General features: G+C 41.6%; 1 protein-coding gene across 3 annotated transcripts in view; it reads left to right on the top strand.

Moving 5' to 3' along the window:
- LMBR1 (limb development membrane protein 1) overlaps positions 1–26,154 on the top strand; it is a 291,341-nt gene that overhangs the window by 70,988 nt on the left and 194,199 nt on the right. For 2 of the 3 annotated variants that reach the window (XR_003941628.1, XM_030198592.1), the window contains exon 5: positions 11,208–11,311. Coding sequence is in view for 1 of the 3 variants with exons in the window: in XM_030198592.1 (XP_030054452.1) it covers positions 11,208–11,311 (104 nt within the window). In the remaining 2 variants the exon portion in view is untranslated. Of the gene's footprint in view, positions 1–11,207; positions 11,312–19,813; positions 19,835–26,154 lie in introns of those variants that run through there. The other variant, XM_030198605.1, reaches the window with a different exon arrangement.

The raw sequence follows: 26,154 nt of genomic DNA, 5'->3' as shown, positions 1-26,154 counted from the left end.
GGACTTAGAGGATGCTTACACACACATCTCGATACTTCCAGCTCACAGGAAGTATCTTCGATTTTGGCTGGGAACACAGCACTTTCAGTACCATGTACTGCCTTTTGGCCTGGCGTCTGCGCCCAGAGTGTTTAACAGATGTTTAGCTATAGTCGCAGTGTCGCTACGCAAACTGGGAGTGCATGTGTTTCCTTATCTCAATGATTGGCTGGTGAAGAGCACCTCGAAGGAGGGTGCTCTGGAGTCCATGCGAATGACTATTCAGGTGCTAGAGCTACTGGGTTTCATCATAAATTATCCCAAGTCCCATCTCACCCCAGTCCAAGTATTGGAATTCATTGGCGCCCTGTTGAACACTCAGACAGCTCGAGCTTATCTTCCCGAGACAAGGGCGTCTCATCAGGTCATGGCTCGGCAGATGTTGACACTTCTGGGGCACATGGCCTCCACAGTTCATGTCATTCCCATGGCACATCTACATAATGAGATCAGCTCAATGGACCCTAGCTTCCCAGTGGTTTCAAGCTGCGGGGGATCTAGAGGATGTCATCCAACTGTCCACCGGCTTTCGGAATTCTCTCTACTGGTGGACAATTCAATCCAGTTTGACCATGGGACGACCATTCCAAGTTCCTCAGCCATGAAAAGTGCTGACGACCCTGCTTGAATAACTTCTACACTTGTCAGAGCCTGGTCTCAAGACCAACTCCGTAAGAGTTCACTTTAGTGCGATTAGTGCTTATCGCCGTGTAGAGGGTAAGCCTATCTCTGGACAGCCTTTAGTTGTTCGCTTCATGAGAGGTTTGCTTTTGTCAAAGCCCCCTGTCAAACCTCCACCAGTGTCATGGGATCTCAACGTCCTCACCCAGCTGATGAAAGCTCCTTTTGAACCACTGAATTCCTGCCATCTGAAGTACTTGACCTGAAAGGTCGTTTTCTTGGTGGCTGTTACTTAAGCTCGTAGAGTCAGTGAGCTTAAGGCCCTGGTAGTGCATGCACCTTATATCAAGTTCCATCACAACAGAGTAGTCCTCTGCACGCACCCTAAGTTCCTGCCAACGGTGGTGTCTGAGTTCCATCTGAACCAGTCAATTGTCTTGCCAACATTCTTTCCCCGTCTTCATACCCGCCCTGGTGAAAGCTGCTTGCAAACCTTGGATTGCAAGAGAGCATTGGCCTTCTACGTGGAGCGGACAAAGCCCTTAGACAGTCCGCCCAGTTGTTTGTTTCTTTTGATCCCAACAGGAGGGGAGTCGCTATCAAAAAACGCACAATCTCCAATTGGCTAGCAGATTGCATTTCCTTCACTTACGCCCAAGCTGGGCTGACTCTGGAGGGCCATGTCACGGCTCACAGTGTTAGAGCCATGGCTGCGTCAGTGGCTCACTTAAAGTCAACCTCATTGAGGAGATTTGCAAGGCTGCAACGTGGCTATCAGTCCACACATCTCACTACTGCCTCCAGCAGGATACCCAACTCGACAGTCAGTTTGGGCAGTTGGTGCTGCAGAATCTGTTCGGGGTTTAGAATCCAACTCCACCACCCTAGACCCATTTTTGTTCTGTTCTAGGCTGCACTCTTAGTTGTTTATGGTTTCAGGTCAATCTAAGTTATGTCCTCGCCGTTGCAAGGCCCAATTGACCAGTGTTCATTGTTTTGAGTGAGCCTGGTTGCTAGGGATACCCCACATGTGAGAACAAGCAGCCTGCTTGTCCTTGGAGAAAGCGAAGATATATACCTGTAGCAGGTATTCTCAGAGGACAGCAGGCTGATTGTTCTCACAAACCCGCTCACCTCCCCTTTGGAGTTGTTTGTTTATTATTTGCTTTTTGATTAAACTGAGTGGGAACGCTCATGCGACGGGCGGGAAATTGTTCCGCGCATGCGCAGTGTGCGCTGCACGCGTGCCAGAAGACTCTGGCAAGATTTTTTTATATTTTGCTTGCAAAAATCACATGTGAGAACAATCAGCCTGTTGCCCTTGGAGAATACCTGCTACAGGTATGTATCTTCGCTTTTCAAAAGTACCTCATGAAAGACTCCAGAGGAAATTGGAGAGTCATGGGATAGGATGTAGTGTTCTATTGTGGATTAAAAATTGGTTAAAAGATAGAAAACAGAGAGTAGGGTTAAATGGTCAATATTCTCAATTGAGAAGGGTAGATAGTGGGATTCTTCAGGGGTTTGTGCTGGGACTGCTGCTTTTCAGCATATTTATTAATGATCTAAAGATGGGAGTAACTAGTGAGGTAATTAAATTTGCTTACGATACAAAGTTATTCAGAGTTGTTAAATCGCAAGAGGATTGTGAAAAGTTACAAGAGGACCTTACGAGACTGGGAAACAGGGCATGTAAATGGCAGATGTGTAAAGTGATGCATGTGGGAAAGAGGAACCTGAATTACATAGTAACATAGTAGATGACGGCAGAAAAAGACCTGCACGGTCCATCCAGTCTGCCCAACAAGATAAACTCACATGTGCTACTTTTTGTGTATACCTTACCTTGATTTGTACCTGTTCTTTTCAGGGCACAGACCGTATAGGTCTGCCCAGCACTATCCCCGCCTCCCACCACCGGCTCTGGCACAGACCGTATAAGTCTGCCCAGCACCATCTCCTTCTCCCGCCACCGGCTTTGCCACCCAATCTCGTCTAAGCTCTTTAGGATCCATTCCTTCTGAGCAGAATGCAAGGTTCCACATTAGGAGTCACTAACCAAGAACGGGATCTAGGCATTGCATTGATACGTTGAAACCTCCTCAGTGTGCTGTGGCGGCTAAGAAAGCAAACATTCCATGTCAAGTGGTTTGATTTCAGAGAAGTGCCCTGTCAACCATCACGGATTTCGATGAAATTTTCTGTGAACATTCATACATGTCCCCAATGAACATTGGTAAAGTTTTACGTTTGGCGATGCAATACTTACTGAGATATTGTAATCTGTTTGACCTCATACTGCAGCCTTCTATGGTATGACTCCGAGATTTCGGCAACTTTGAGACACTGTATCTCCAGCAATATTTTGTTGAGAGAAACAAATCTTGGCCATCTTGTACAACTTTTTGCGCTCTGTTAAACAAAACAATAAAAAAATCTTCATGAGCGATTTACATGAAGAAAACTTGCAGCAAACTTGGTCTGAAAAATTTGTGATTTCCATGAAGAAAACTTGGAGCAAACTTGGTCCGAAAAATTTGCAGCACGAAAAAATTGTAAAGTTTTTGGCTTTTTGTATCTCTGGAATTAAAGGTGTGATAAACGTGAAACTTTGCACACAACAACTTATCAACACAAGGTTTTCAAATTTAAAATATCATTCTCCTAATATTTTCTATTAGTTCACAAATTACTACTACTACTACTACTAACTAGCATTTCTAAAGCGCTACTAGGGTTACGCAGCGCTGTACAATTTAAACATAGAAGGACAGTCCCTGCTCAAAGAGCTTACAATCTAAAAGACAAGAAAACAAATTGAGTGTAAAGTTGATGATGTTTGCAAAAACGCCAAAATAGGGTATTTTTAGCCCACTTTTACAAAAAAAAAGACCTTCTGGAAACTTGTTTTAATTATTTTCATTAGAGCATGTTTCAAACCCCTTAAAGTAGGGTTGGTTTTTCATCGCTGGCATATAAGGCCCTAGAAATAGGGACAAAGTTAAAGACGTTGCTATCGCAACGTCATATACTTCAACATGCATTTTTCTATTGTGTCATTTCTGCTGAAGTTTGAAGTGTATAATTCATTTTTTGTGTTCTATATGAATCTGTTAGTCTACTAGCTCTACACTAATGACACTGTTTAAATATTCTGTAAGTACCTTATTGATGTCACGCATTAGCATGTTTCGGCTATAGGATTCTGTACTGTGTAGTTGTATGTTTCTGTCATAACATAAGAGAAATGGAACAAGCCCGATCGGGTTTTTAGCTACCAGAGCAGTCTTGTATAGTGTATATGGTATATTGATTCTCAGAGGACATGCAGGCTGTGTTATCACATGTGGGTGATGTCATCTGACGGAGTCCCATTTTGGATGCTGAATCAATAGCACTAAAAGTTCTAGCAGCGTCCCACTGCACCTGCGCTATTGCCTTCCTGCCTGACAACTGAAACAAATAAGACCCAAGTTGGACTGAGGCTTTACCAATCATGAATAAACAAATGCGATGGACCCCATTATTGGTCTATTGATGCTATTCACAGTCTTGAACATGTTTTCATAGATTTTTAGCTTTGCATGAACATAAGAGTAGCCATATTGGGTCAAACCAATGGCCCATGTAGCCCAGTATCATGTTTTCCAAACAGTGGTCAAGCCAGGTCACAAGTACCTGGCAGAAACCCAAATCGTGACTCCATACTAGAAATCCCAGGGCAATCAGTTGCTTCCCATGTCTGTCTCAATAGCAGACCTCCAGGAATTTGTCCAAACCTTTTTTTAAACCCAGATATTCTAACTGTTGTTACCACATCCTCTGGCAAAGAGTTCCAGTGCTTAACTATTCGTTTAGTGAAAAATATTTCCTCCTATTTGTTTTAAAAGTATTTCCATGTAACTTCTTCGAGTGTCCCCTAGTCTGTGTACTTTTGGAATGAATAAAAAATCAATTTACTTCTACTCGTTCTACACCACTCAGTATTTTGTATACATCAATCATGTCTCCCCTCATCTGGTTCTTTTCCAAGCTGAAGAGCCCTAACCTCTTTAGCCTTTCCTAATACAAGAGGCGTTCCATCCCCCGTCACTTGTATATGTATTTACATACACTGTACAGAAACATTAAAGCAATAATCCTTCAGTTCAAAAATTAGCTGACGTGCATGAGCAAAGGAGACCACTTGAGAAGTTTTTAAACCACAGGGACATTTTACACAATATCTTCATCCATATATGTTTTGAAATCTAGTTTTGATGATTTTAAGAAGTGATCATTATGCATTTTTTAAGCAGGAAAAAATGAGAAATGACCAGGGAGGAAAAGAAGGTAAAATGGAAGATGGCTATATTTTATTTCTTTTTCATTTTTGATTTTGATGGGTTTTCATGTGTACAGTGGGAAGGGCTCTATATGTTAGAGATTTAGCTTGCCAAGGAAATAATTTCTGGCTGTATTCTGGGAATATGTTTACTACAGATATATATTAACTGCATGCTGTACTTCGGTCCTGTTTTTGGCGCCATCAATTTCTATGGGGACAAACTTCGGTTTAGCGCACCACTGATAAGTGCAAGATTCGCTTATATGCATGGTTTAAGACCGCTCCTCTGCAGGAAAGACTCTACATAAGCGCACGCATGGAATATGGAAGCTGATTGGCACGTGACAAAGGGACGGTAAATTTGAAATCTCGTTGGTTAACTGCCACAGGCAGAATAGGTGAAAGAAAGTTGTTAGAGTGTACACTGGAGTTGTCGTCGCACACCTGTAAGACTTTAACACTGGCTGAACGAATAGAAGTTCTTTAAAAATTAGAAAACAAACAAAGTCAAGTTATCTATTGCTAAAGAATATGGTGTCAATCCCAGTCAAATTTCACGTATCTTGAAGCGGAAAGATCAGCTTCTGGAAGACTGGCAAAACGATGCAAATCCACACTGGAAATGAAAACGGGCGGGAAAAGCTGAGGATGTACAAGATGCTCTTCTTTGGTGATTTTCTCAAGTCGGGAGTAGACAGTTTCCTGTCAGTGGTCCACTGCTTGTGGAGAAAGCTAATCAGCTAGCTGAAAGTCTTGGACTAACTGAATTCAAAGCCACTGTTGGCTGGTTGGAAAGATGGAAGGAGAGGAACAACATAAAATTAAAGAAACAGCATGGTGAAAAACAAGACACTGATGACTTTGGTGCTGAAAATTGGGTTGTTTCAGTTCTTCCTACCATCTTGAATGAGGTTGCACCTCGTGACATTTTGAAAGCTGACGAAAACGGTCTGTACTGGCGAGCGATTTCTGATGGAACACTTGCATTCAAACAAGCCGAAACTACAGGAAGTAAAACGTCGAAGGACCGATTGACGATCCTCCTTTGCTGCAATATGGATGGGAGTGAGAAGTTGGAACCACTTGTCATTGGAAAGAGCAAACAGCCCAGTTGCTTCAAGAATGTTAAGTGACTTCCTGTGTCATATGAGGCTAACGCAAATTCATGGACGACTGGGGAAAGTTGGAAGCAGTGGCTAAAGAAGTTAGACACTAGAATGTGGGCACAAAAGCGTCAGATTTTGTTGCTTTGTGATAATTGTGCTGCACACAGTGATGATGTCAGGCTGTCTAACGTCAAAGTGGTCTTCTGTCACCAAACACTACCTCTCTGATCTAACCTATGAATCAGGGCATAATAGCCAATTTCAAAATACATTATCGGGCTGTTGTGCTACATCATCTAATGAGTGTTATGGATGAGCAGACTGGCAAGGATAAACGTGCTGTTGAACTGGCTCGTAATCTATCACTGTTGGATTCCCTACATGTGCAGAAAGAAGCCTGGAATCATGTTACACAGGCAACCATTGTGAACTGCTACAAGCAGGCAAGCTTTGTGGAGAGGGACGAAACAGATGCAGCTGTTGCAAACGTGTCAGATGAACAGGCTATTAACATCCCAGCCGGTGTTACTGAAGAGTTTCATCACTATGTAGCTGTTGATTAGATCTACAAATAGCTGACGACAGCACTGATGTCGAGATATGCGCCTACATGCAGGCAACGGCTGATGATGAAACAGATGATGAAATGAGCAGTGAGGCACATGCTGACGAAATTAAACAACCTCCTGTCATTTTTGCAAGAGCGCTGGAGAGTCTCAATACCGTGCGGGCCTATCTGGAGACCACTGGATGTCAGTGCTATGACAGTTTTTACCGTCTGGCAGATGTAGTCTATGGAACTCACAGACAATAGTGTACAGAGGACTATGACTGATTACTTCAAGTAAGCCTAACGTTAGTTAATGGAGACTGTATACTGTACATATAATAAACATGTTTATCAGATGTCAAGCTTCTTTGGGTAACAGCGGTTAAGTGCACGCTCCAGTTAACTGCATGTATTTCTTTGGTCCCAGACCTTTGCACTTAAGCAGATTGCACTGTGTATGAACCTCAACATATATATGCTGGAAGAGTGGAGACATGATAGAAACGTTTAAATATCTCAAGGGCATTTATGTACAGGAAGAGAGCCTTTTTCAAATGAAGGAGAGCTCTGGAATGAGGGTGCATATGACAGAGTTAAGAGGGAATAGGCTTAGGAGTAACCTAAGGAAGTATTATTTCACAGAAAGGGGGGTGGAGGCATGGAATAGCCTCTCGGTGGAGGTGGTGGAGTTGAGGACTGTTCCAGAATTTAAAAAGGCATGGGATGAGCAGCAGCAGCAGTGACCATCAAACGGTTTGGTTTGATATTACAGCTAAAGTGGAGAGCGGCCACTAAAAACTCAAAGTCCTGGATTTCAAGCGTGCTGACTTTAGTAAAATGGGGGAATACCTGAGGAAGGCGATGATGGGCTGGGAGGAAGTACAAGAAGTGGAAGGACAGTGGTCCAGGCTGAAAGAAGCTATAAATAGGGCCATGAACCTTTATGTAAGGAAAGTAAATAAAAGCAAGAGAAAAAGGAAACCTATATGGTTCTCCAAGCAAGTGGTTGAGAAAATAAAGGCTAAAGAGTTGGCTTTCCAGAAATACAGAAAAACTCAAGAAAAGGAACACAAGGAGGAATACCGAATGAAACTGAAAGAAGCCAAGAGAGAGATACGTCTGGCGGAAGAACAAATGGCTAGAAATGTAAGAAGGGGTGACAAAAATTTCTTCAGGTATATTAGTGAAAGGAGAATGACTAAAAAGGGAATTGTGAGACTAAAAGATACTGCGAACCACTATGTGGATAATGATGAAGAAAAAGCAAATTTGCTAAATAGATACTTTTGTTATGTTTTCACAGAAGAAATTCCTGGAGAAGGACCGCAATGGACTGGAAAAAGTACAAATGAGAATGAAGTGGATAGAGCACCGTTCACGGAAGAGAGTGTGTATCAACAACTTGAAAAGCTAAAGGTGGACAAAGCCATGGGACCGGACGGGATCCACCCCAGGATATTGAGGGAGCTCAGAGAGGTTTTGGCGGGTCCTCTTAAAGATTTGTTTAATATATCCTTGCAGACGGGAGAGGTTCCGAGGGATTGGAGAACAGTGGAGGTGGTCCCTCTTCACAAAAGTGATAGGGAAGAAGCCGGAAACTACAGGCCGGTAAGCCTCACTTCGGTTATTGGAAAAGTAATGGAAGCAATGCTGAAGGAAAGGATAGTGAATTTCCTGGAAGCCAATAAGTTGCAAGATCCGAGACAACATGGTTTTACCAAAGGTAAATCGTGCCAAACGAATCTCATTGAGTTCTTTGATTGGGTGACAGGAGAATTGAATCATGGACGTGCTATAGACGTAATCTACTTAGATTTCAGCAAAGCTTTTGACACGGTTCCCCACAGGAGGCTCTTAAATAAACTGGATGGGCTGAAGATAGGACCTGAAGTGGTGAACTGGATTAGGAACTGGTTGATGGACAGACGCCAGAGGGTGGTGGTAAATGGAATTCGCTCGGAGGAGGGAAAGGTGAGTAGTGGAGTGCCTCAGGGATCGGTGCTGGGGCTGATTCTGTTCAATATATTTGTGAGTGACATTGCCAAAGAGTTAGAAGGTAAAGTTTACCTATTTGCGGATGATACTAAGATCTGTAACAGAGTGGACACCCGGGAGTGAGTGGAAAACATGAAAAAGGGTCTGAGGAAGCTAGAAGAATGGTCTAAGGTTTGGCAATTAAAATTCAATGCGAAGAAATGCAAAGTGATGCACTTAGGGAATAGAAATCCACGGGAGACGTATGTGTTAGGCGGGGAGAGCCTGATAGGTACGGACGGAGAGAGGGATCTTGGGGTGATAGTATCTGAGAATTTGAAGGTGACAAAACAGTGTGACAAGGCAGTGGCCGTAGCGAGAAGGTTGTTAGGCTGTATAGAGAGAGGTGTGACCAGCAGAAGAAAGGAGGTGTTGATGCCCCTGTACAAGTCGTTGGTGAGGCCCCACCTGGAGTATTGTGTTCAGTTTTGGAGGCCGTATCTTGCTAAGGATGTAAAAAGAATTGAAGCGGTGCAAAGAAAAGCTACGAGAATAGTATGGGATTTGCGTTACAAGACGTATGAGGAGAGACTTGCTGAACTAAATATGTATACTCTGGAGGAAAGGATGATATGGTACAGACATTCAAATATTTGAAAGGTATTAATCTGCAAACGAACCTTTTTCAGATATGCGAAGGCGGTAGAACGAGAGGACATGAAATGAGATTGAAGGGGGGCAGACTCAAGAAAAATGTCAGGAAGTATTTTTTCACGGAGAGAGTAGTGGATGCTTGGAATTGCCCTCCCGCGGGAGGTGGTGGAGATGAAAACGGTAACGGAATTCAAACATGCGTGGGATAAGCATAAAGGAATCCTGTGCAGAAGAAATGGATCCTCAGGAGCTTAGTCGAGATCGGGAGGCGAGGCTGGTGGTTGGGAGGCGGGGATAGTGCTGGGCAGACTTATACGGTCTGTGCCAGAGCCGGTGGTGAGAGGCGGGACTGGTGGTTGGGAGGCAGGGATAGTGCTGGGCAGACTTGTACGGTCTGTGCCAGAGCCGGTGGTGGGAGGCAGGGATATTGCTGGGCAGACTTATACGGTCTGTGCCAGAGCCTATGGTGGGAAGCGGGGCTGGTGGTTGGGTGGCGGGGTAGTACTGGGCAGACTTATACGGTTTGTGCCAGAGCCGGTGGTTGGGAGTCAGGGCTGGTGGTTGGGAGGCGGGGATAGTGCTGGGCAGACTTATACGGTCTGTGCCCTGAAGAGCACAGTCACAAATCAAAGTAGGGTATACACAAAAAGTAGCACATATAAGTTGTCTTGTTGGGCAGACTGGATGGACCGTGCAGGTCTTTTTCTGTCATCTACTATGTTACGATGTATGTATAAGTATGTGGGATTGCTTAGGAAAAGGAAGAATTAGGGGTTACAGAGGATGGGCAGACTGGATGGGTCATATGGCCTTTATCTGCCGTCTTATATATAAGCAGTTTAAACATAAAAAAATATATATATATTTATCTGTATTTAATCCCAAACAGAACCTCTAATTTTAAACACTATAAGATAAACTTCCCCAAGAGAGAACAGTGCCTCTCCCTTCCCCCCCCTTACTCCACCTGGTAACAAAGTAGGTAAAAAAAAAAAAAAAACAACAAATGACCCCCAGTGTACTCCAGGAACAATGATTAATGAAGGGTTCCCAAATGCATTCCCACTTGGTCAGGGTTTTATGATTCTGAGCTTTGAACTTTTTCTTGTTAGCTATAAACCAAAGTTTAGTAATCCATATATAAGCAGGCAGAGCAATCTCTGATTTCCAGGCAGTAGCCAGGGTGAGATGGGTTGCATTGAGACAGTGCTGAATAAGACTTTGGTGCCCCAAAAGATGGTTTATTGAGGAAGTATATCCCTGGGTCCCAAGGCATCACAAGTCACAACCAACTCTGAAGCTTATATTGCATTGCTTTTCAGTAAGCTCTGATTTTGAGACATCCACCAGATTTGCCCTATAGTGCCTCTCTCTCTACATTTTCTCTAACAAAGCACTAAGGTAGCAGGAAACATGGTGGATTCTAGCTGAAGTAAGATAATTGTGATAAATAATTTTAACCCCATTCTGGAAATGAACAAGTCTGGACAAGTGTGGCAGATCCTCTTCCATCACTGTTCAATCATGCTTTTTGTATTGGATGTCCAACTCAGCTTCCCATTTAGCTCAGTGACAAATTAAGAGACATTATCTCTAAGATAGCAATATAACACTGAAATTAATTTATGAATATTGCAAAAGTTTTCACACAAGTCTTCTAGAAAAGTATTTTCTCATATAGCTAAGTCTTTAATAGACTTTGCAGTCAAATGGACTAACAGATAAGCAAAACGATCACATGGTGGCAGTTGATAATCAAGAGCCAACTGAGAATGATTGATTCTTTGAACTGTACACTAACCCTTTTTTTCCTTGTGGATTGATATATAGTTTACTTTAAAACCTTTATAATTGAAAACTAAAGATATTTGTTCCTGTTTTAATTTGCTGTGTTTGGAAAACAGTAACTTAATTACAACCTTCTTTTTTTTTCCAGGTTTGTGGAACCTTGTTTCCCTTTTTTCCAACTTGTGCTTATTTGTTCTCATGCCATTTGCCTTTTTCTTTTTGGAATCTGAAGGTTTTGCTGGGTTAAAAAAGGTAAATATTTACATTTATAGAATTACTTGCTTAAGTTGAAACATTAAGACCAGTTTGACATAGAACATTGGAAATTAGATGTTAAAGGCAGGATGTTCAGGTTTTTTTTTTAAGTATATTACAAAAGGCTCACTAAATGTGGATCATTGGGTAAAATGCATATAAAGATGCTCAGGAGTTTGTGTTTTGTGTAACATGTCTTCTGAGAACAGTCATTTTATAATTAGAGCAGCATCACTAAGGTTTTGCTCATGTATGTCGTGGATTTGCAATCTAGGCGTGTACACAAATGTTCTAGAAAACTGGACATTCAAGAGCAGCCAATTAAGGAACCAAGCAAAATGATTTTGGAGATAGTTTTATATACTAGAGCTATAGGCACAATTGGCCATAGGGCCTAAATGAGTTTCTGCCCATATTTTGTCCACAAGACACACCCCCTTTTAAAAATAATGTGTCTTAAGGCTTTATAGGTGTAAATAGCTTTCTGTGAAATGGCTACTAAAATATGTTGCCCATTTGTATGTTTTATAATATAACATTTTATTGAAGACCATCCAAGCATAAACAGCTAATTTGCATTGATACAGTATGTTTCAGAAAATTACATGCTTACAGTTATAATTACCTTATGTCTTCTACTTCAGTTTTATGCCCCCCAACATTGTATTAATACTCAAATATCATGTGAATACATAAAGTAAGTCAACTCTCACTACCCATTCTTAAATCTAGCACCATATACAGCATACTACAATTAGAACATTCCCAAATTAACGCCCTTCTCCAAACCTCTAACTTCCCCAAGCCCCCTTTACCCCCCATCCCCCTTCCTCCCCTCCCCCCCCCCACTCCATGAGGTCCCTCACCCATTGATGAATGGTTCGAGTACCGCTATTATCTTCTTATCTGGCCCCCTCATACACTATTAGTTAGTTCTCCTAACTGATTAATAATAGAACCACGGGCACGGGGTGATAGAACTTGAATATAACATTTCCAAGTTAAATAGAACTCCCGTTGCCTTTTAAACTTCAGTTGTGCATCTCATAGTTCCATTAAGAGTAGTGCATGCAGCCTATTGCGCCGTTGCCAATAAGAGGGGTCTTCCCGTTTAACCCAATTAACCAATATGCATTTTTTTACCTATTAGAAACGCTTTATATAGTAATACATTTTGATGGACAGCACCAGCCCCCGACAGTACATCCACACCCAACAGGGCATTCTCTGGCAAGATCGAAATTCTCCTGCTCAATATTCGTCCCAAAAAACCGAAAGATTTTTGCCCAAAAAATCTTTATCCTTGGGCAGTCCTACAAAGTATGATAGAAGTTAAATTGAGCACCCCCACATCTACTACATTGGGGCAAATCCACCCCCCCCCCCATATTGTACAGTCTCAGCTTGGATGTATAGGCCCTAAAGATCACTCTACTCTGACATTCTCTAAGTTAAGCGCTACATACTCTTTTCGGGATTTGTCTCATACATCCCATCAACATTTTTGTTGTGACCTCCTCCTGCAGATCTTCCGACCATCTCATCGTAAGGAGACTCAGCTCTCTATGCAAACTACTCTGCATTAATCTTTTGTGAAGCAATGATATGGAAGCGGGCTCACTGTTGGGCATCTCCTAGAGCTCCTCTAGCTTGCTGGACACATCGACAGCAAGAGAAGGCTTAGGAATAGTTTCAATATAATGGGAGACCTGCTTATATGCAAATCTGTCTGCCCATACTAATGCACCAAGACCCAATGACTCCAACCTCTTAATATTGCCTTTGGAGTCCTCAATGTCCTGTATACTGTGAATCCCTCTATTCCTCCAAGTCCGGAGATGTGGATTATCCATGCCTGAGAGAAACCCTCCATTCCCTGTTATGGGTAGCAACCTACTATGATGTGGGTCAAACGACCAGAGTTGAGCTAAGTCTCCCCATACCGCCCTAAGAGACCGAATCAGGGTGCTGCCCCGTAGGCGCAATGGCAAAACCGAGGGCGTCGCCTGCAATACATAATGTAACCGCAATGGGCTAACCCACTCCTCTTCCAAGCTTCGCGGAGTGTAATGTGACGTTCCCATCAGCCAATCCCCTAAATGTCTCAACAAGCATGCCTTGTTATAGCGCTGTATATCCAGAACCCCAAATCCTCCCCTACTTCAATTATACATCATATTTTGCCAGCATATCTGTGGACGTTTCCTGTTCTAAAAGAATTTGGAGAGCATTCTCATCAAACTTCTCCAATCTCTTTTAGTAAGATATAATGCCAAGATCTGAAAACAATATAACCACTTTGGAAAAATTTTCATATTAAACAATATCCAGCCCAACAAGGATATTGGTAAATTACTCCACCTCTCTAGTAGCTGCTTTGTGAAAGTGAACAATCTAGCAACATTCATCTGATACATCTGTTCTGGGTTCCCCGGCAATTGTATACCTAGGTATATAAACGAATTGCCAGTTCTCTTAAGCGGGTAGTTCAATTGATTCCATTCCTCCTCCTCCGCCTGTACCTCAGATTTATCTAAATTAAAGCAAAAACCCGAAAAGTCTCCAAACTCCGTAAAAATTTCCAATATGGCTGACAAAGATGTCCGTGGTTCCCGTAAAATTTCCAACAGATCAGCAGCAAAAGCGGATATCTTAAAATGCTCCAAACCTATTAAGACCCCCTTCACGTCTTCCGTTCCCATAATATCACGGATTAGAGGATCCAAAACCAGCGCAAACAGGAGAGGTGACAAAGGACACCCCTGTCTTGTACCTCTTGCTATCCCAAATGGTTCCGATATTACACCATTCACCGACACTTCTGCCACTGGCCCCTGGTAGATTGCTTTATTTGCTGCCTTAAAGAACCCATTCATTCCATATGTGTCCAATGCCGCAAACATAAAATCCCACCTAACTCGGTCGAATGCTTTTTCAGCATCGAAGCTAACTAGCATTGAAGGAATGCGTGCATTTTTTAGATGTTCCAGTGATAGCAATATCTTTCTCAAATTCTTTACCACTGACCGTTCTCGAACAAAGCCCACCTGAGGGTCCGCCACCAAATGGGGCATAATTCTAGTTAACCTATTTGCCAAGGTCTTTGCAAACAATTTAGCTTCAAAAGGTAATAAAGATATTGGCCTATACGATTCTGCCCTATTCGGGTCTTTCCCTGGCTTTAACAACACAATTATTTGTGCCTTTTTCAATGAACTTGGGAGCGCCCCTTTTTTGACATATACATTAAAGACCTTTGTCAAACAGGCCACTATTTCTTCTACCAAACTTTTATACAGCTCGGAAGAAAATCCATCCACTTCCGGAGATTTATATAATGGACTATCCCGGATGCATCAGCTAATCTCATCCTCTGTAATAACCGCATTAAGTATGTCCTGTTGGGCTCCCATGATCTTAGGGATTTCTTGCCCCGCCAGGTATAATTCTGCCTCTAATCCATCATCTGTTTGCGAAAAATACAAGTTGGCATAAAAAGTTTGAAACACCCTATTAACACCTTCATTTGTGTGGTGGTATACTCCATTTGCATCGCGGAGCTGAGACACCCATCTCCTCCCCCCTGCCTGGTTAACTAGTCTCGCTAGTAGCTTTCCCTGCTTATTAGCATGTTTGTACATCTGATAACGGAAGTATACCAGAGTCTTTTGCATCCTTGATTGAATCAGCTGATTCAGTTCTGCCCGAGAAGCCAATAACAATTTCTTATGTGCTGTAGTCTGTGTCCGGCCATAAATCTGTCTTATTCTCCTTACTTTCGCCTCCAAACGAAACATCTCGGCCTCCCTTACCCTCATTTTATGTACCGAATATGATATAATATTACCCCTCAACACAGCCTTAGCTGCCTCCCAAAAGAGCACTGGGTCTGACTGAAAACTGCCTTTGTTAAATTCTGTGTATTCTCTCCATTTGGCTTGCACATATGAGTGGAATTGTAGATCATAATATAAAGCTCTCGGGAACCTCCAGCGAAAAAGTCTATTCGGTTCTCTACACCAATCTAGCATGGTCTGACACTTGTATTGGGCCTATCTCCGCTGCATTAATAGTGTCGAACTACTCTGAGAAACTAGCAAATAGTCTATGCGCGACTCAGTACCATGCACCCTAGATAGATGGGTATAATCGTGCTCTCCGGGGGCATCAGTCGCCAAGAGTCCAACAACTCCAATACCGAGCACACCCAAGGCACTCCTCTAGAGTAATTCACCGGCCTTACCTGTGAGGGGCCAGTACTATCCACCAAAGAGTTAAAAACCAGGTTAAAGTCCCCTCCCATGACTATTGGGATCTGTTCGAAACTTTGTACATGTTCGATAATATTCTGGAAAAATTGTTTATCATATTGATTTGGCGCATAGATATTGACCAGCAGTATCGGCTTATTATTTAAAGTAATTTGCTGAATTACGTATCATCCCTTTGAATCTGTAATCCGACGTTTCATCACAAACTGCAACCCTTTGCGAAACAATAAAACCACCCCTGCCTTCTTATTTGGTGTGGGACTATCCACTAGTTCTCCAACCCACCAGCGGCATAACGTTTTGTGTTCAGTCGCAGTCAAGTGTGTTTCTTGTAACATAGCTATTTGAACCTTTTGCCTATTCAGAGCTTGCAAAATCTTAGTGCATTTAACTGGCGAAACTATACCCCCCACATTCCATGATACTACTTTAACCATATATCTCCCCCAGATTATTTCCGTGAAATGTTCTCCAAAGAAACTTGTTTCCTTCCCCGGACGAGAGATATCCCAGCCTACCCCTCTCCCATCCTCCAAGCTGCAATACTCCAACCCCCTCACGCTTCTCTTTATTGCCCGATCCCAGGACCCCATGGAGCACCTCCTCCCCCTCCCTTCCCCAACTACCACTCCCCACTCTGACCCCAACATCCCCATTGAATTCAATACAGAACTCTTCACGTATAGGTACCCCACTTCCTCCCAAAGAAATTTACAGGTTAGTGATACATATAAGCTTAACATTCCAAAGCTAATGTCTCTCTGTAACCAATATACTTATTAAACAGAAAGAGACAAGAAATTAAAAAAAAAAAAAGGGCCAGGTTAAATAAGATCTACAAACTTGAGCCAATTATAGTGTGTAGTCCCCTGCAATGTGTCTTCACTCGTCCACCGTGAGTCGTCCTGACCAGGATAACACCACTCATAATATCACTGCTTTTCTCTTCTCCCCTGGAAAGCTGCAGCTCAAAATTAAGTGCGTCTTCTCCCTCCACCAAGAGATTTTTATATAGATCAACCCTCAGTCGTTAGGTCACACAGCTGTCCGTATTATCACCAGCAGCTCTCTAAAACAAAGTCCCCAGTTGACCATTTGATGCCTCGCCTTTAAAACAATGTCCAAATATTCCCTCAGAATTCCACCCCATCACTTTACTACTGCTTTCCCCTATGATGTTCCAACCTCTATTCTCCATACTTTCTGCTGGAGCACTTACACCGTTGATCTGGGTGGTAAAGTTTTAATACGAGCCCTACAAGTAAGAAGAAACAGCACATCCAGTTCACTATGAGCACCCACAGTGCCATAAAAACAGCAGCAACAAGTCCTCAAACAGGACCTGCCTTACCGAAAGGGAGATACCACAGACCTTGCAACAAAAGAGTGAAACCTTTCTTCCCAAGGGAAATATTCCGCAGCCTAGTACAATCAATGGTGCTAAGCCACCTAGACTATTGCAATTCCATCTTCGCCGGATGCAAAGAACAAATCATTAAAAACTCCAAACGGCCCAAAACACAGCAGCCAGACTCATATTCGGAAAATCGAAATACGAAAGCGCCAAACCCCTAAGAGAAAAACTACACTGGCTCCCACTAAAGGAGCGTATTGCGTTCAAAGTCTGCACCTTGATTCACAAAATTGTTCACGGTGAAGCCCCGACCTACATGTCAGACCTCGTAGATTTGCCAACCAGGAACACAAAAAGATCAGCACGCACATTCTTGAACCTCCATTATCCTAGTTGCAAAGGACTTAAGTATAAATCAATCTATGCATCCAATTTCTCATACATAGGCGTGCAACTATGGAACGCAATGCCTAATGTTATAAAAACTATGCACGACCTAACAATCTTCTGAAAACTACTGAAAACAAACCTGTTCAAAAAAAGCATACCACAATGATTCATCCTAAATGAACTTTCTATATTTGATGATTTAACCACCCTTTACTTTATTCTACCGTTTATGAACTTTAATGCAATACCACCTTGTAATTTATGCTATGATCAATGAATAACAATGCTATACTGTATAATGTACATGCTATACCAATCTGTATTTCTCAGATCCGGAAGTGGTGACTGTCACTCCGGCATTATGTAAGCCACATTGAGCCTGCAAATAGGTGGGAAATGTGGGATACAAATGCAACAAATAAATAAAATAATAAAGTCTCTGGCCAATTCCATCGAATCAAAGTTCTTTTCCATGCCATCCTGAAAGATTCTCAATTTAGTTGGGTATATCAAGGAGAATTTGATTTTTCTCTCATATAGCTCTGCACAGATGGGCGCAAATACCCGTCTCGCTGCCGCCACTCTCACCGAATAGTCCTGAAAACATAGAATTTTCTGCCCTTCATATTTTAGTACCTGACTAGAACTGAGCACCTTTAAAATCGCTTGTTTATGGCCGTAGTGCAAGATCTTCATAATCACCACTCTTGGCCTGTCATTTGTTTGTCTTCTCGGCCCTATCCTATGGGCCCTCTCAACTCGCAGAGGATCTTGCAGATTATTAAGTTGCAGCGTCTGAGTAAGCCAGCGTTCCAAGAAGCTCACCAGCTCAACATCCTTCAGACACTCCAGTAATCCTATAAGTCTTAAGTTATTTCTTCACGAGCGATTTTCTAAATCTATTTTTTGTACTGTCAGCTACTTTCTGTTGCATTGCTTCCGTTGGTCCCGCGGATTCCGCCATGAGGTCCTCGATGTCGCTAATCCTCTGTTACATTTGGTCCAAATCCAAATGAAAGCCATTTGTATGTTTTAAAGCTGCAGAGCATTCTAAAAATTGTGTGACTGTTTGGATAATGTCTTCAAATGCCTTAGTTTTGCACATATCATTACAAGAGTGAACTTCATCTCTATGCCAGGGTATGCTGGAAATAATCAGTCTGTGATTTACTGCTAATGCTTTCCTCAACAATTGAATTGTTCCAAAGATAAGTTCTAGAGGATGGAGTTCATAAGATGTAATGTGCCCAGGCAACATGTCAAGATGCATTTTTAAATTATTTTCATTCGGGGTGGTGGAGCGCCCAGTACAATTATGATAGTTTCTGCACCTTTCTACCACATTTTCTTGGCCTTTGATTTGCATTTTTAGTATTTGATGATTTTCTTTTTCTCCTCATAATCAGTGAGTTTTGATAATTCAATTAATAAAGCTGTCCCTGTGTGTTTCTTCTTTTTCACAATATCTGGGGGGGGGGGGGGGGTTGAGACTTTTAATTTATGACAATAGGAATGCTTCAGATAATAGATACGTCGTCTTTCTTCATGATTATTTTTGGGTCATGATCAGAGTGTTGTAGCACAGGGTTTATGGTGAGTTATAGTCAAACATTTATAAGTAATAAAAGATAAACAAAATAACACAGTACTGTTTAATTGCCCAGAGGAATCTGTTTTAATGGTTAACATAACTTCCAGTGGATGAGATGTTACCACCTTATTCTGCTTTTCTGTGTATAGGTTTTCTGATCTTAATTTATTACACATAGCAGTGAGATCTATGACTGTTTCTAATTTCCTCAGCATTTTCAAAGGATTAGTCCATACTTGTGGGTTGTGCTCATCTACCAGTGGGTGGAGGTAGAGAGTAAATAAGAACTTAGCCACATAAGGCTGCTGTGCACTAGGTTCCATTCAGTATCTTTCTATCCTCAGCAGAGGTTCCTGTGGGCTCCTGTTTCCTTTCTGAGGGTTCATTTGAGATAGATATCTGTGTGTGTGTGTGTGTCTTTCTCTCTCTCTTTCTTTCTTTTTTTCCCCTCTATTCAGATGTTACTTATGACTGAAGAGTGTTAGGTCCTATGGTAGAGCCTATTTAGTGTTCCCATAGTCTTATATCTTTCATTTATAGGGCTCAAGTTCCCTCAGTTTTTTGACAGAGGGCAGTTACTTAAAAAAAAATCAAACTACCCTGAAAGTTTTCATCATTTCATTTCTGGAAATTTCTTTATATTGGCAGTACAGATATTCCTTTTTTTCATCGCTTTTACAAAGGACTTTAGTATAGCATCAAACTTAGTGTTATTGGCTCCATGTTTCTGCGAGAAGTTTTACATCTTTGTTTTTTTTTTTTTTTTTAAGGCTAGTGTACAGTTCCCATGTCTTCACTAGTCTCCATGGTAACCATGGAAGAGTGGGAACCTCAGTGCTGCCATAGTTTCTTGAGATTTTCTTCAGGTGCAGTTTATTCTGGAAGGTGGCTGGTTTCCAACTTGGAGGTCACAGGTACAAGGCTGGTTTGTGCATAATATTGGAAGCAGTGGAACTTGGCTGTATTTCAGATGGGGCATATTTTACTTCACTCTCCATGTTGCTTGCCTTAATAAGCAGTTTATTGCATGGCTGGGGAAAACTAACACTATGCTACAGTGCCAAATGTTTTCCACAACAGCTCTGCTCTCTGGTATTGCATGCTGACACTGACCAAAACTATTGCATGCCGGCTCCATCCTCCACTGTATCTATGCATCACCACTAGCTGTATGCCATAGTGTCTCGAAATGCTTCTGTTGCACTTTTGCACCTTTCAATTGTATTTGACAGCTAGCGATATTACAGAATTACTTCAGCTACCAATAGTTCACAATGGTACAAACCAGCCATATTCTACTATTATATGGGTCTGACAGCAGCGATCTCTAGTGCACAGCCTAACCGGTCAGTTCTTGACACACACTTACTAGAAGATGGGTCCAGCTTAGGCATTGGACAGCTGATGTGGCTTCCAAATCACATTTAGCAAAACTACTTTTTAGAGGCAAACTTCTTTTTGGAGAAGATTTAGAGAGGTTGGTTAAAGACCTAGGGGACTCGAAGTCTCAAAGCTTGCCAGAAGACAAGCCTAAAGAATCTTTTAAATCTTCTCAGTCTCGTCTTAGGTTTCGTGAGGCCAACTGCTACAGACCAGGCAAATCTAACTTTCATCATTCTCACTTCCACTTTTGTGCTGACAGAAAGAACTTGGCTTCAAACTCCATCTCTACCAATGCCTCCTATGCCCCTAATGATGTCTCAGTTCACTCTTCAGGTTTCATCATAGCAGGATGTCTCTCCAGGTTCCATGAGGAGTGGACCAAAATTACCTCAGACCAACTTGGAAATAATAAAGCAGGGTTACAAACTGAGTTCTGGCATTCCATTGAAGGCTTTTTCTTGGAATCTCTATGCAAAACTCCAGCCAGATGTCCGCAGTTCAAGATACCTTGCAAATGCTTCTTCATTTAGGCACAGTAGAGCCTGTCCCCAGATTCGATTGGGGAATTGAAAGTTACTCTGTTTTCTTTGTAGAAGGAGGGGGGGGGGGATTCCTTCCACCTAGGTTTGGACCTCAAAAAGAGTCAACAGTGTTAAAGGTTCAATATTTCACAATGGGAACATTACAGTCTGTAATAGATTCAATTCAATAGGGAGAGTTTTTAACTTCCCTAGATCTCATATTCCCATTTGATCTCACCACAGAAGATTTCTGCAATCATTGGAGAATGTTATCAATTTATGTCCATGCAATTCAGCCTTTCTATATCACCAAGGAAATTTTTCCAAGGTTACGGTAGCAGTGGCAACCTTCCTTCGCAAGGATGGAATTCTGGTTCGTCCATATCTCAATGATTGGCTGAGTTGCGTCTCTTCCTATCAAGAGTCTGCAAGTTTCATCCAACATAGTTGCTGTTCTTCAGTGCTTAGGATTGGTAATCAGTTGCACCAAGAGGCAGTTGTTTCCAATGCAAATCTTGGAGTATCTGGGAGTGATATTTGATACAGGTTTAGGGAAGACGTTTCTTCCTCTTGCTCATCAGCAACAGATTCACACCCAAGTCAGAATCTACTTTTCCTTCCATGTGTCAGGGTCTGGGACTATGTTCAAGTTTTGGGCACAGTGGCCTTTGTTCTTCCATGGGCCAGTTTCCACCAGGGGCATATCTGGAACCGGCAGTAGGGGGGGCCAGAGCCAGAGAGGGGGGGCACATTTTTGCTTCCCTTCCCCCCCCTCCCCCCGCCGCCGCCGCCTTTGTTCTAAACATTTTATACTGGCTGTGAACCTTCTCGTCCATAGTCCACTATCCAATACTGAAGTTCAGTGCCCCTCATCTTTAGGTTTAGATACATCTGTCTTTAATTATTCATTAGTCAGATTTTGATCTACTTGTAGTTTCTGAAGTAGCTCTATACTTTCCATCAAGAAACAGGTTTGAGCCAGGCACACAAGTGGGTGACATCATTGCACATTGGCAGGATGAACAGTGTGTATGGCCTTTCTGTGTAGCAGTCTCCTGAGCTGTCCGTTTTTTTTGTTTTTAAACCATTCAGCTGGAAGAACGTAGACAGTTGTCTGAATCCTTTTTGAGAGGTTTTTATCACTGCATCTTCTGAGAATGTTTGGTTTTTTTTGTCAACCCTTCCCCCCCCCTTTTTTTTTTTTTTTTAATATTTTTGTTTAATGTCACTGAAGTCAAGGTTAGAGCCTGCCTGCTGTGTGTTAGGAAAAATCCCTGAACTTTGACACATATGGCAAGTGTCTGTTCTACTGGGGCTCAATCGGACTGCATGCAATTATTGTATTCACATATCTCCACTGTTAGGGGAAAAAGTGCTATTCTATTTTTTTAAACCCTTTTCAAAGCTATGCTTTTTACCCAGAGGCGATGTTAAAAGGAAGAACCCTTTCTCTATAATAATAAAGAACTTTATTCAGGCATCAATTAGAAAGAATCACAATGTAAAGTTACTGATACAAGATTAAGTTTTGTAGTATGACAGGAAGCATGGCTGGATCAGTAAAAATCAAGTTTTAGCTACATTAGCAGATTTAGATTTACCAGAATTAGAGATGAATCCTTTATATGCTCCACCTACCTGTTTATGGGATTTTGCTACTGTTCTTGAAGTTACTAAGAAACCTATATATAGACACTTGCCAGACAATAGAGAGAAATGTGATCCAGGAAAGGACATATGCTTTTGGATATTTTCTAAATGCCCTGGAGCTGCATTTAGTACTTGGTATTTTGAACACAATTCCGCATACAACAATATTAGGTTTTGAGGCAGAAGCAGCATTTATATGGGAAACATCTAAGAATGGGTCTATATATTTGCAGATTCATACAACACAGACCTCACAGATTGTGGAGATACAGGGAGAAGATATTGCTTAGTGACATTAAATTTGAAAATTAGGGTAGAAGAGCTTACAGTAGATGTAATAGATGCAAGTCAGTGTGTGTGTTTACAGAGATGTCAAAATTTTCTTACTTGGAGAAGTAAAGTACCCATATTTACTTTGCCAGTAAGTGAGCATCTCTCACTCAAGCCATTTCTGTTTTTGACTTGGAAACCACATCCATTCCATACAGCTGTAACCATGAATGCACGGGAAGTGAGAGCGTATAATATATATATTCAGGGATAGGTCATCCTATAGAAAATTGCATAATTTCCATAAAGTTGCAAAGAGCTGTGAAAGTGATGGAGGTATTCATTTATCTTGTTGGGCAGACTGGATGGACTGTACAGGTCTTTATCTGCTGTCATTTACTATTTTTTAATTTAATTTTATTTTATTTTAGAGATCACTTTTAGCTAGCCTACAACAGATACTACATTCTGCTTACATGAAATAAATACTGATGCATATCAATGTTCTCCTGCCCATATAGTTATGGCCAGCACATGTGACTTCACTTTACTAATTGACAACCATAACATTTCTTTAAGGATGAGTTGTATATAGAGATGACAGATTTTTAGAACACCATATTTCCTAGAATACCTTCAGGTGACTTGGATTCAGTTGCTTTGGTCTGAACCAGAAAACGGTACATCTGAAAATACTGATAGAGCATTATGGAATTATACATTTTCCCACTTACATTACATCCCCTTACAGTTTTATCCACTACTTCAACACTTGCTATGTTAATAAGATTAAATTTAAACAGTCTGTTTAAACAAAATTTGAGATGCCAGACTTTTACCAGACATTTAGAAGATAAGATGATAGCTTTAGCAAAAGGATTAGTACCACACACACAAGGAAAGGAAAGAAAGATCTTAATTTTTCTAGTTTCATAGGAAGTACTTTAGGAGCAACAGGTACAGTTATGGGAGGTTTAAACTCCATGCAGCAGCTGGAAGCGTTAAATAACAAATTAACTGCTTTGGCTAAACATTAAGGAACTTAGCAACTATAACAGAAGATGTTACTAAAATAATTTTTAAGGTTTACACAAATAGAAGTAGACATAACAGCAGATTTATTCAGAGATATAGAGAAAGAATACCAAGAGTTGCATGGTTACACAGATTTCCTTACGCATAATGTGTCACTTGCATTGCAGTGCACCGTGGCACAGGTGAGATATGCCGCATATTATTCTTATAGAAGAGAAATGGCCACATTTGCTAAACTCATATTTAGAGACAATAACTTTTCTACCCTTAAAGTGTAGTGATTTGCTAACTCCAGACTCCGCCCCTTCTGCCTCGCATCACCTTATGCCTGGAACAGACTTCCTGAGCCCATACGCCATGCGCCCTCCCTGCCCATTTTCAAGTCCTTACTCAAGGCCCATCTCTTCTCCCTTGCTTTTGGCGCCTAACCACCTTCCCATTCCTGATACCTACACTGACTACATAGTTTTTACCTTTAGATTGTAAGCTCTCTTGAGCAGGGACTGTCCTTCCCCATGTTTAAACCTGTACAGCGCTGCGTAACCCTGGCAGCGCTATAGAAATGCTAAGTAGTAGTAGTAGTGATTTGTGGAAAATAGAAATTATAGCACACACACATTATTATGTATGTTTCTATGGTCGAAAGCAAGGCAGAGTCATCGTCATCAGAAAATTATGATATGGACATTTCAGACACTCTTGATCAAAGTTTGACTAATTTGGGGACTTCTCCATTAAAAATTCAGAGGTTGGCCAGCAGGGATAAAACTGGATATGTGAAATGAAAAATTGAACGTGTGCAGAAAGTGGTAGCAGAAAAAATAATGGTAGCCGCTACAGTATCAGCCGAAGATATTGAACAAACTAGCAAGTCGGCTGCTAAGGAATGCCTGTCATGCCAGGATTACACTGACCTAATCGAAGATGTGAAAACGAAAATTAAAATATCCAGTAGATCCATGAAAATTCAATTATTGACTTTGGCCCCAAAGAGTTGGTCAATACCAGTGACAGCAAAAACGTTTAGCGTTTCAGAACGTGTGGTTAAAACAACGCGAAAATTAAAGCAAGAGAGAGGCATTTGTCCACTACCAGATGCAAAAGTTGGCAAACTGCTACCAAAGGCAATTGTCGACAAGTTCGAGATTTCTACGAGGATGATGAATTTAGCAGGATGTGCTCTGGTAAAAAAGATTTTGTTTCTGTTCGGCTTGATGGCATCAAGGTTCAAAAACAAAAGCGGTTGCTACTGTGCAATCTGAAAGAACTGTATGTAGCATATCAAAACAAATATGGTGCTGAAATTGTTTTTTCCAAATTCTGTGAGCTCAGACCAAAGTGGTGTGTTACTGTCGGTGCCTCAGGCACACATTCCGTCTGTGTCTGCACCATCCATCAGAATGTTAAGCTTATGCTACAAGGTGCCAACATTAATGAAGACTACCAGATGCTCAAGGGAAAGGCAGTTTGCGATCTGGACGCCAAAGATTGTATGTTGCAGCGATGCCAAAACTGTCCTGGTGAAGAGGCACTGATAGCATATTTGGAAGAAATATTTGAGGACTGGGACTCGGAAGAATCAATAGAATTCAAACAATGGGTTCATACTGACTGTGAAACACTCGAAACACATGTTCTCACTGTTGACAACTTTATTGAAAAACTCGCTAGCAAAATTTGGAAACTGAGTGGCCACCACTTCATTTCAAAACATCAAAGCGAATATTTGAAGTCATTAAAAAAGCTGGCCTAAAAGAAACCAAACTTATCGTACTGATGGATTTTGCGCAGAATTACTCGTTTGTTGTCCAAGACGCTGCTCAAGGCTTTCACTGGGAGAATTCACAATGCACAGTGCATCCATTCGTCGCTTATTATATCAATAAAGATGGCATGCTGCAAATTGTCAACTGCTGCATAATTTCTGATCATATGCAACATGATATGGTTTTTGTGCACATGTTCATTCGGAAGTTGATTGAGTTTTTGACGAATAAAAAGAAGATTACAAGAATATACTACTTTAGTGACGGTTCAGCAGCACAATACAAAAATTACAAAAATTTCGTCAATCTGTGCAATCACAAGAATGATTTTGAAATTGAGGCCGAATGGAACTTCTTTGGCACGAGTCATGGCAAGTCACCATGTGATGGCGTTGGTGGCACGACTAAACGTTTGGCTGCTCGAGCCAGCCTCCTGCAACCATTAACCGACTAAATACTGACACCAATAGATCTGTTTAACTTTTGTGACAAAAACATTCATGGAATAAAATATATGTATGTTCTGTCTGAAGAAATCCAAGAAAACAGGATGCTGCAAGAAGAAAGATGGAAAGCTACCTGCACAATAGCTGGCACAAGAGATCACCA

This window comes from Microcaecilia unicolor, chromosome 1, assembly GCF_901765095.1.
Source record: "Microcaecilia unicolor chromosome 1, aMicUni1.1, whole genome shotgun sequence".
NCBI lineage: Eukaryota > Metazoa > Chordata > Amphibia > Gymnophiona > Siphonopidae > Microcaecilia > Microcaecilia unicolor.
The sequence above is the reverse complement of the archived record's forward strand: the minus strand, read 5'-3'. Positions and strand labels throughout refer to the sequence as shown.